The sequence below is a fragment of the Panicum virgatum genome, chromosome 1N (assembly GCF_016808335.1).
Source record: "Panicum virgatum strain AP13 chromosome 1N, P.virgatum_v5, whole genome shotgun sequence".
Lineage (NCBI taxonomy): Eukaryota > Viridiplantae > Streptophyta > Magnoliopsida > Poales > Poaceae > Panicum > Panicum virgatum.
In genome coordinates this window covers 43,839,819-43,849,852 of record NC_053145.1, presented here as the reverse complement: position 1 = coordinate 43,849,852, position 10,034 = coordinate 43,839,819, and the positions used below count along the sequence as shown (strand labels likewise).

At 46.1% G+C, this 10,034-nt stretch overlaps 1 protein-coding gene across 1 annotated transcript; it reads right to left on the bottom strand.

The window, feature by feature from the left end:
* Positions 1-5,592: 5,592 nt before the first annotated feature.
* LOC120653550 (chaperone protein ClpB1-like) lies at positions 5,593-9,642 on the bottom strand. Its single transcript, XM_039931269.1, has 6 exons — positions 8,988-9,642; positions 7,590-7,732; positions 6,888-7,228; positions 6,499-6,778; positions 5,959-6,156; positions 5,593-5,877 (listed from the first exon to the last, which is right to left on the bottom strand). Exons 1-6 carry the CDS (start codon positions 9,622-9,624, stop codon positions 5,593-5,595), a joined length of 1,884 nt encoding a protein of 627 aa, XP_039787203.1. The 5' UTR covers positions 9,625-9,642.
* Positions 9,643-10,034: the final 392 nt, after the last annotated feature.

Below are 10,034 nucleotides of genomic sequence, written 5' to 3'. Positions count from 1 at the left end.
GGGTCTTGATTACCGTCATACTTCTGGATGTTGGTGGGTTTGAAATCCTTCGGGTACTCGATGTTGTCAAAGACGCTACTGAGGGCTGGAAAACGATAGGAGCTGTTTGCAAGATGCGCTTGGTGTCTTGCATTGATGATGTCCCGTGCATCCATCCTGGAGTCAGCTACTTCTTCATGGTTGTGGCCGCGGTTGTTGTTGCGGTTCTGTTGAGGCCTCGGAGCTTGGTTTGCTGCGGGTCGTCCACCCCTAGGACGTTTGCTGCTAGCAACTTCTTGCTCCTCTTGATTTCTTTGGTTGTGATGTTGTTGTTGTTGTTGTTGTTGTTGTTGTTGTTGTTGTTGTTGTTGTTGTTGTTGTTGTTGTTGTTGTTGTTGTTGTTGTTGTTGTTGTTGTTGTTGTTGTTGTTGTTGTTGTTGTTGTTGTTGTTGTTGTTGTTGTTGTTGTTGTTGTTGACGATGATGACCTCCTAGAGTGCGACTTGCTTGTGGATCTACCAATGCAGTAGCCCTGGATCAGGTGCCATGAAGTGAGGACAAAGGATTTTGTCGCTCTAGTTGCTCAACAACGTATCGCGTAAGTTGTATTATACGCTCTGTTTATGGGTTACGTGGCATCTGCATGAGGCGCAAGGTAGCTTCTGCCACTGCTGCGATGGAAGTATTGAAGATTGGATCTGCTACGTTGTCGAATTCCCAGTTAAGATCACGCGGGTCAATGCGAGCGTGTTCCACGGCTCGACCCCTGCGCTCTCCCCTGCGTTGATTCCTTGCTCTGCGGGCTGTTCGAGTAGCTTCATTCTCATCTCGTGGGGCGTTGATAGTCAAGTCATCCTCTGAGATCTGATCTGGTGTTTCATTGGGATCATGCTGACTGGGAGCGCCCGCATCTTGTCGATTGATCACGGAAACCTGACGCTCTGGAGTATAGCTCTCGAGGTCTGATCCATAGTCGGCTAGTTCAGTTTCTCTAGATCCAGTTTCCCGTAAGGGCGTAAGGGGAGTACCGTGTTGAAACGGCAGATCATCAATGCTGGCAATTTCTCAAAGACTGTCGAGTAGTTCTGCAAATGAGTAACCATTGCAGGACTTAATTTGAAGTTTTGTCAGCGCATTGATGATGGGATCGAGATTGTCATGGGATGACTCATCTAGTCTGAATATAAGTCGAAAACGGGTGCCCCCCGGCTAGCGGTGGCGGAGAAGTTTTCGGTGTATGTAGTTTGATCCAAGCTAGCTTCATACGAAGAGTAGATGGATTTGATCATCCGTTGGTACGCAGATGATGCATTGCGCAACCCAAATATGGGTCGGGCAAGGAGAGTCTTGATCCGAGTAGGACTCGTGTCAAGATCAATCTGGGTCCGAGTGGAACTCGAGTTGAAGTCAAGTTTTTGCTCGATCTCCTTGGCGAGGTCGGGAAGTAGCATGTCGCCGTGATCATCTGATCTGGCGATGGTGTTGCAGCTTTCAGACGAGATTGCCTCCGGCTCGATGGGATTGGCTAGGTAGCTGTCAAAGCCGCCCGAGCCATTGGCGATGCAGACCCATGAGCCGAAAACGAAGGTGGCGCCTTGAGGAAACGCCATGGTGCTGAAAGCGAAGGTGGCCATCGAATTCGCCGATGAACTCGCCGAATCCCCTATCTAGCGCGCTAGCTGTCGGTGTTTATCACCAAGCCTGCTCAGTGATACCCTTAGCAGTAGGATTGTAGGTAGGGATCGACTAGCTCTAAAACTCGATGGTGCAAGGAACACAAAGATTTAGACAGACTCGGGCCGCGAGATGAGTAATACCCTATGTCCTATGTGGTTGCATGTATTGCCTTAGATGTTGATGTGTTTTGAGGGGGTCCCTGCCCACCCTTATATATCCGGGGGACAATGTTACATGGAAAGTCCTAGCCGAGTACTGTCAGAGTCATACTACAACACGGTCGGGTAGTTTCCTTGTACTGCAGCTAGTTCTACGCCTATTCGGGTAGCTACAAGAGAGGTAAGGTATATCAATGCGCTATCCCTTACTCTAGAACATTCTATGCCTATGAGCAGTCCCGCTGTCCCGGGTCTGACAGGCGGCGCACGTGCAGGCTCGAGCTCTGCCGTCGCGGCTGGCACGAGGCTCGCCGCCGGCCGCGGGGCCCCTGCTCCGCCGCAAGACCCGACACTGACCGCGAGGCTAGCGAATCGACCCGAGCGCAGGGCCGCCGACACACCTTCGCCATCGAGATCCGGCGACGCGGCTGCGGAGCTGCCCGCGCCGCCGCTGGCGAGGGCTGAGCTCGGGGCCGTCGGCGTTCCACCCCGCGCGGGACGCTTCCTAACCGCGCTGTTGTAGCTCGGAGGATGGAGGGAGAGGGGCGGTGGAGGGCCGCGTGGAGGAGGTGAGGTGAGCGAGCTCTGCTCCACCCGCCTCGTCGTCGATTTGTCCCATCGCCGGTGGAGGGAACGGTGAGGGGGCGGAGCGGACGGCCGGCTCGCCGGCAGAGGGGTCAGAGAGGGGCGACGCCGGGGGGTGGAGCTCGGCGGAGGAGAGGGTCGGCGCAGTGGAGAAGTGGAGGCGGAGGAGTGGACAAGACAGTCGACGGAGAGAGAGAGAGAGAGAGAGAGAGAGAGAGAGAGAGAGAGAGAGAGAGAGAGAGAGAGACGGGGGAGGGACTATGGGAGTAAAAAAATAGAGGGGAGGTTGATATGTGGGTCCCATGAATGGGTAGTTGGTATAGAGTATGACGTGTCTGAATATAGAGTAAAAAATCTCGATGACCAGACAGGAATATTCCTTATAACAATGTCCATGGCATGCCCCTCATCCTTCGCCACGTCATTGTTGGAGCTGCTTCCAGGACACACCTCTCGTCTTGCAGAGGCAGTATCTTCTTGGTTTTCTTCTTCTTGGACACTTCATATTTCATAGCAGAAAAAATTTTGTTTAGGAATGGAGCACCGGTGCACGTACATGCCGCCTCGCTTCTAGTTTTTTAGCATCACTTGAACTTAACATCACAAGCCATAGTGGGAAGAATGATGCTGCAATCTTCTCTCTCATTTTTAGACATCACTTCAGCCACATATTGTGGAGGGCCTTAGTCGTCACTGGTTGGACAACGTATACTTAGCAGATCACCCGGCATCTTTATACTTAGCCCTAACTCTATAAAGATGCCGGGTGATCTGTTCTTTGAACTTCAAGGTCTAAAGGGTCAGAGTAGCACCGTTTCCTTCAAAAGTACGGCCATTTCTCAAATTCCACAGCTCCCATGCTACTATGGTGAAAATTTGCATAAGTAAGGAAGCTGCATAGCCTGCTTGATCCTTGCAATCGTATCATTCAGACAGTTAGATCTTTGCCAGTGGAAACCTATCTTCTGCCAACATGACGTTGCAAAAGGACAATCTAATTAGTAACTAAATTTTCTATCTCTATCTCTACTATTTCAAAATCATGCAATGTTTCCTTGGTCCGTTAATCGGAAATCTAATTGAATTTCGAACAAATCAATCTGAATCCTAATCGAAACCTGGACAAATTAATCGGAATCCCAATTGAAACATTGACAATCAATATCTCACACAATCGTGGCACGACCTGTACGTAAAGTTAATGAACACAAAATTGATGGTATTACGCAGGTCTATTATATTACCCATAATAACCATAATAACATACATACACTATACTAGTTAATAACAAATAAGGATATAAATATATGAAAAACTGAGTGTTTGGGCCAAATCTTGAAGCGGGCCAGGGCTCATTCGGTTGGAGTGACTATTGGATGCATTACTTTCCACGTCAGAACAGGAAAATAAAGTTCTATTTTGATAAATATAATGGTCCATAAACTCCCTGTTTTGGCAAGTTAAAATAGCTTAGTGTAAGAAAATGCATCTGACTCGGTTTTCAATATATTCACACCAATACATGATGGACCCAAAAGCATCGGTAAAATAGAAAAGGTCTGGTAAAATTGTATTCCAACGGAATCGCTATCTTCCTCGGCTTGGTTTCTCGCTCGACATCCCGTCTCGGTCGCTAGCCATCTTTGCCGATCCTTCCCTGCTCACGATCGCCTCTTCTAGCACATCTGTTGCTCCCGTGCGCCCGTTTTCATGCTTTTCCACAAAAAGGGCGGCGGTGGCGTAGCGCGTGGATGGCCGTCCCAGCCAGTGCGGTGGCTGCCCCCTCCCTACGTGTGGCCGTCGCGCCGTTGCCCCAATTCCTCGCACATGCAGCAGTCTCATGAGCTCCTCCCTCGATTCCCCCACCCGGCTGGCCAAGTCCCTCATCAAAGCAGAGCTCGACGTTGCCGCCCGAGACCCTTTAAGCTGATTACCCTCCTTCGACCACCTCCGACCCTGACTCTTGCTTCAAATCAATCCAGGTGATCCCCTCGTGCTCCCCCACCACTTCTCCACTGCTAGCAAGCCTCCTCTCGCCGGAATTTTACCTTCACAGCCGCAGCCATTTCTGGGGACTACATTGCAAGCCCCAAATTTTTCTAGGGTGTTTAATGCTAAATCCAAGGACCAAAAAAACTCGACCTGCGGGGGGCAAGCTGCCCCCGCGGCATTAAATTAAGAAGAAGACATTCTCACACAGGCCGAGAAAACCGTCGAACCCTGATCCCGTCCTGACACTGGGAGGCGTTACCCGTGAGACTACCTACCTGGGCCATACACGGTCCTCAGGCTGACCTGGGCCGCTTCTTTACCAATGCTTTGGCACACAGGACCAGCGAGGGGATTTTTTTAACCCCAGCCCGAAATTCGCTCCCACGGGGAGTCGAACCCAAGATCTGAGGAGGTGCTACTGAGCCCCCTAACCAACTCAGCTAGCAGGCTGTTTGCTAAATCCAAGGACCTCGCGTGGCTAGATATTTGGGGAGTCCGTTGGTTTACCCAGCATTTAACTCATAACCCAATGGTAAAGCACTTAAGTGTAGTACTCCGGAAGAGACACAATGAACTTCCTGAAGTGGTATGGAGCATCACTGTGGCCGATCAAGCCAAGCCAACCAGAGGATGCAAAAGGAAAATGAACTGACGGTGTGATCAGGAAAGATACAATAGATACAGGACAATCATCAGACACAAAACGATGTGAAGCAGATAGCTTGGCAGAGACCCACAACTAGCCATCTTAATTAAATATTGATGAATTCATTCAGCAAACATGTTGACGATCAGTGCTCCAAGATTGTAACTCTGTAAACTCTTGGCAAATGAGAATATAATTATTTTTAGAAGATAGGTGAACCATTTTACGTTCATGTTGTGCTCGTCTATGAACACAAAATTATCAAAGGGCCTCCAAAGTTGAAGCCTTCCAAAGAAGCCCATGACCAAGACCTATATTTGGTAACCCAAATTTGTGCAACCATGCATACCCTAGTCTTCACAATCAGTATAACAGTATCGAGTCATTGGGATGCTGACGGCAATATAGGAAGGTAGCAAAAACACATAAACAGTAGCTCAGTCGACGCCAAACCTTACAATACCCAAAAAGAACAAAACAGTTTGCACTTCTCCGACAATCCAGTTAAACATACAGCTGATGCACAACCGCACTAGCACTTGGAACTAAATTAAATTCACTTCCAGTCAGATGATATGACTATCCCCTTCGTTTTCTTTACTATAGGAGCATTAAGATCAATGTCATCGTCACTGTTGGAGTCGCTAGAAAACTCCATGAGAGGCCTCTTCCCCAGGGCGCGCGCATTCTTCACTACTTTGTACTTCAGATCTTTCTTATCTTCAGAAGCGTCGATGATGACAATAGTTTCTCCATCTATTTCCCCTTTAATAAGCATCTCAGCGAGCTTTGTCATCACATTCTTCTGCAGCCACTTCCTTATGGGCCTTGCACCATAAAGCTGATGAAGATGTAGGTAGATTATGAGAAGAAAACAGGCCAAAGTCATGTATGTTAGCAGGAAAGATGGTATCGTGCTTACTGGGTTGTGTGATTCTGACAAGACAATATCCAGAACAGCCTCACTTGCAATTATATTGATGCCCTTTTCAGCTAAACGAGCAATTATGCCTTGCATCTGAACAATAGCAACCACCCTCAGTTTATCTTGTGAGAGTGGCTCAAATATCACAATCTCACTCAGCCTGTTCAGGAACTCAGGTTTGAAATGTTTCTCTGCCTACAAGAGCAAAATCTATTATATTTTTGATCGACGCAATAATCATGCTGTATGATTGAACATTTAGGGGTTGTTTGGTTCCAGAGACTAAACTTTAGATCATGTCACCTCAAAAAGAATCCTAGTATTTAGAAGTATTAAATGAAATCTAATTACAAAACTAATTGCAGAACTCTGGGGCTAAACTGTGAGACAAATCAAATGAGGTATATTAATTCATAATTAGCGGATGGTTACTATAGCAAATCATAGATTAATTAGGCTCATTAGATTTGTCTCACGAATTAGCACTTATCTGTAGAAAAAATTTATAAATAGATTTTAATACTAGGTCTTGCAAACCTGCTTAATGATGAGGTCACGTGCAGCCTCCATGGATTTTTCACCAGTCATCGCTTCCATTAGGTACTCGGTTCCAAGATTTGAAGTCATAATAATGATGGTATTCTTAAAATCGACAGTTCTTCCTTTGCCATCGGTCAAAATCCCGTCATCAAGTAGCTGGAGGAAAACATTAAACACTGCAGGGTCGGCCTTCTCGATTTCATCAAAAAGGATTACGCTGTATGGCTGTTGCCTGACTTTCTCGATTAGTTGTCCTCCATCATCATGGCCATGGTAGCTTCAAGCAATAGAAAAATATTACTAAAAAAATATAATCGATCGAAACTCCAACAATACATGAGAAGATATCATGTGAACAATTGGGAGAGAGAAAAAATGTATAAAACCTAGGTGGTGCTCCAATGAGACGTAGCACCGAGTGACTGCCAACAAACTCAGTCATGTCGAACCGGATCAACATCCTTTCACTGCCGAACAGCTGTTCTGCAAGAGCCTTTGCAAGTTCTGTCTTGCCAACACCAGTTGAGCCCAGGAAAAGAAAAGAACCTATTGGTTGGCCAGGTTGATCTAGCCCAGCCCTTGACCTTAACACTGCCTGTGCAACCAAATTGATTGCTTCTTGCTGGCCAATAATTCTCTCTTGCAACCTATCTGCTAGGTGCATTAGCTTTACCTTCTCATCTTGGGCGAGTGAGTTGACAGGAATGCCAGTCAATCGGCTCACAACCTAAAGCAGTGTTACGTACAAAACAACCAAGTAAGACAGTGAGATTGTGGATCACTCCTACAAAAAGAAACTAGAAGTTAATAATCTAGCATATGTCATTCTAGTCAAGCAAAGAAAGTTGTTAACTAAAACAAAAGTGTACAAATGTGATCTTCTCACTTACTGTTATATTTTGGCATAACTACTCATAAACAATGATTTTCTAGAAAGATCATAAGTTGTACTGGAGTTGTGCTGTGATGCGAGATGGTAATGTCAACAAATTGTCAATAAGCTTATTAAAATGATGGGATATTAGTATAGTTTACCTAATACTCAATATTAATGAACAAGTCTTAACGCAAGAATAAAGATAACATGCCTGTGCAACTTGATCTGCGGAAACAATTGCTTTTTTAATTAGATCATCCACTGGGTTACGCTGCATGTTGTTGTCAGTATGAATCCTTGTGATGGCACTTGCTTCATCGATAAGATCAATTGCCTTATCAGGAAATTGACGACCTTTAAGAATATAAAATGAACCCATCAAGTTTAGTAGCAAGTTAATAGCAAAGCATTAAATCTTTCCTTCAGCCCTACACCAAATACCGAATGACTAACTTTTCATCCTAAAATGGAGCGAGACCACACCATATTTGGTAGGTTTTTAGTTTATTTCCACAGAGTGTCAAATATTCTCTCCTAGCTTCACAACCTCCATAACATGCTACTCTACTCTGCCACAGTAATGATGGTTGATGGCAAAAAGGAAGCGTGTACAGCCAGGATGTACTCAGCAAATATCTGAGTCTAATCCTATTGGCAATATGTATAACATGTGTCAAAATCACAATTGATTCAAGAAAAACAATAATCATATTTTTATACTATGCAGGTAAATGAGACTTTGATTTCAACAAGAGGAAAGCAGAAAGGTTTTCAAGTACACAAACTGCAACAGCCAACACAAATGAAATTGATAAGAAACACTTTAGTCCATACAATCAGTCCGAGAGGTAAAACAGCGCCCTTCAAGGAAACCAAAATAAAAACAAGGTTTAGTATCATACGTACTTTCTACAGCTATCGAGTGCTATAAGAAAAAAAAAGGGTACAACTTAAGCACAATTTTGGGATCAACTTTCTAGTGATCATACGAAAAAAGTGAGAAATAATTTATCAAAAACTATGTAACTTAATATCCAAGCTTTTTCTTAAGAACGAAATTAGGATCAAGCCACTTTGATTTTTCTTTTCAGAAGCAACATCTGAAAATGGCAGAGTTCTTGAAATTCGCTATGGGTAGGGAGTCAGTTTGAATGTATATAGTTTCTCATTAGTGAACTTTTCTTTATTGAATCTCTTATTGACATACAAAGAAACAAGAAAAGAGATTCAGCAGGGAAACAAGAATCGAAACCAAGATCTTTTACTGACCATTGTCCGGGTTAACATAACTTAGCAATGAAGGGTATAACTTAAGGGAAAACACATGTTCAAGATCAGCTTTCAAAGATATAAGATATTAAATAAAGAAAGTTAACTGAACTGATTTTCTTAAAGAGACAATAAAATCAGGGTTAAAGACCAGGTTTGTAATGTAATGTGCATGTTCATTCTACTAGCCTAACCAGAAATTCAGGATAATCATGTGTATTGTTATCTTTAAAATGGTATCCAAGCACCGAACAATTTGCACCTCTCCAATTTATTAGCTGTACAAATGAAAAATATACTAAACAGCACCGCTAAGCAAGTGATAAAAAATTAAACTCACCAGTGATGTACCGGTTGGCAAGACGAGTAGCGGCTACAATGGCAGCATCCTGGATTATGGTGTGATGGTGTTCTTCATATCTCTTCTTCAGGCCCCGCAGAATGGCAATGGTCGCCGCTAAGCTCGGTTCGTCAACGAGCACCTTCTCGAACCGTCGCTCAAATGCAGCATCCTTCTCGATGTACTTGCCATATTCCTCAAATGTGGTGGCGCCCACGCAGCTGATGCGGCCGCGAGCCAACGCCGGCTTCAGCAGATTGGCGGCACCCATGCTGCCAATGTTGCTGGCACCAAGGAGCATGTGCATCTTGTCAATGAACAGGATAACCTTTCCGTTCGCATCCTCCGCTTCCTGGATCACATTCTTGATGCGCTCCTCGAACATGCCCCGCAACGTGGTTGCGGCCACCATCGCACCGAGGTCGAGCTCCACGATGCGTGCCCCAGAGAGTGCAGCAGGGACATTTCCCACCACAATGCGCTGAGCAATTCCCTCTGCAATGGTGGTCTTGCCCACCCCGGGTGCACTGACGAGGATGGCACTGTTCTTCATTCGGCGGCAAAGGACACAAATGACACGGTTGATCTCATCATCGCGGCCAATCACCGGGTCGGCCTTGCTAACCGCAGCCATCATGTCCCGGCCGTACACCTCCAGAGCCGGCGCCTTTGCCTTGAGAGTAGCAGCGGGGGCGGATCTGGATCCTCCTAGCAAGGTGGCTGCCAAGTTCATGTTCGCCGATGTCGTTGAACCGCTCTGCGCAATTGATTGAGCATGAAGTGTTTCCCTTGGTACGACACCTAAGGTGGGTGGGACCACTAAGGAAGGGGCAGGGGCGGTGGCCGCAGCCGGCACTTGGCTTCGTGTATTCCTGTGTAAGACCACTGCAGTGGAAGGCCCCGCTGCAGGCAGGGAAACATGGTGTGGCACATTAGAGTAGGAGTCAGCCACGGTTCCCCGCAACGCGGATGCCAAGTTCTCCAACACATCAGCCGCGGAGAGTGAGGTTTTGCGCAGGGAGGCCACTGAGGCAGGCATGTCTGCTA

Bases quoted from the DNA above. Each gene is read 5' to 3' on its own strand.
- LOC120653550 (XM_039931269.1), bottom strand. From the start codon at position 9,624: ATGATGGCTGCGGTTAGCAAGGCCGACCCGGTGATTGGCCGCGATGAT. The intron at 7,229-7,589 runs GCATGTTATCTT...ACACTGCTTTAG, and splicing joins CCGCAGATCAAGTTGCACAG to GTTGTGAGCCGATTGACTGG. The intron at 5,878-5,958 runs GTAAGCACGATA...CATCTTCATCAG, and splicing joins TGTCAGAATCACACAACCCA to CTTTATGGTGCAAGGCCCAT.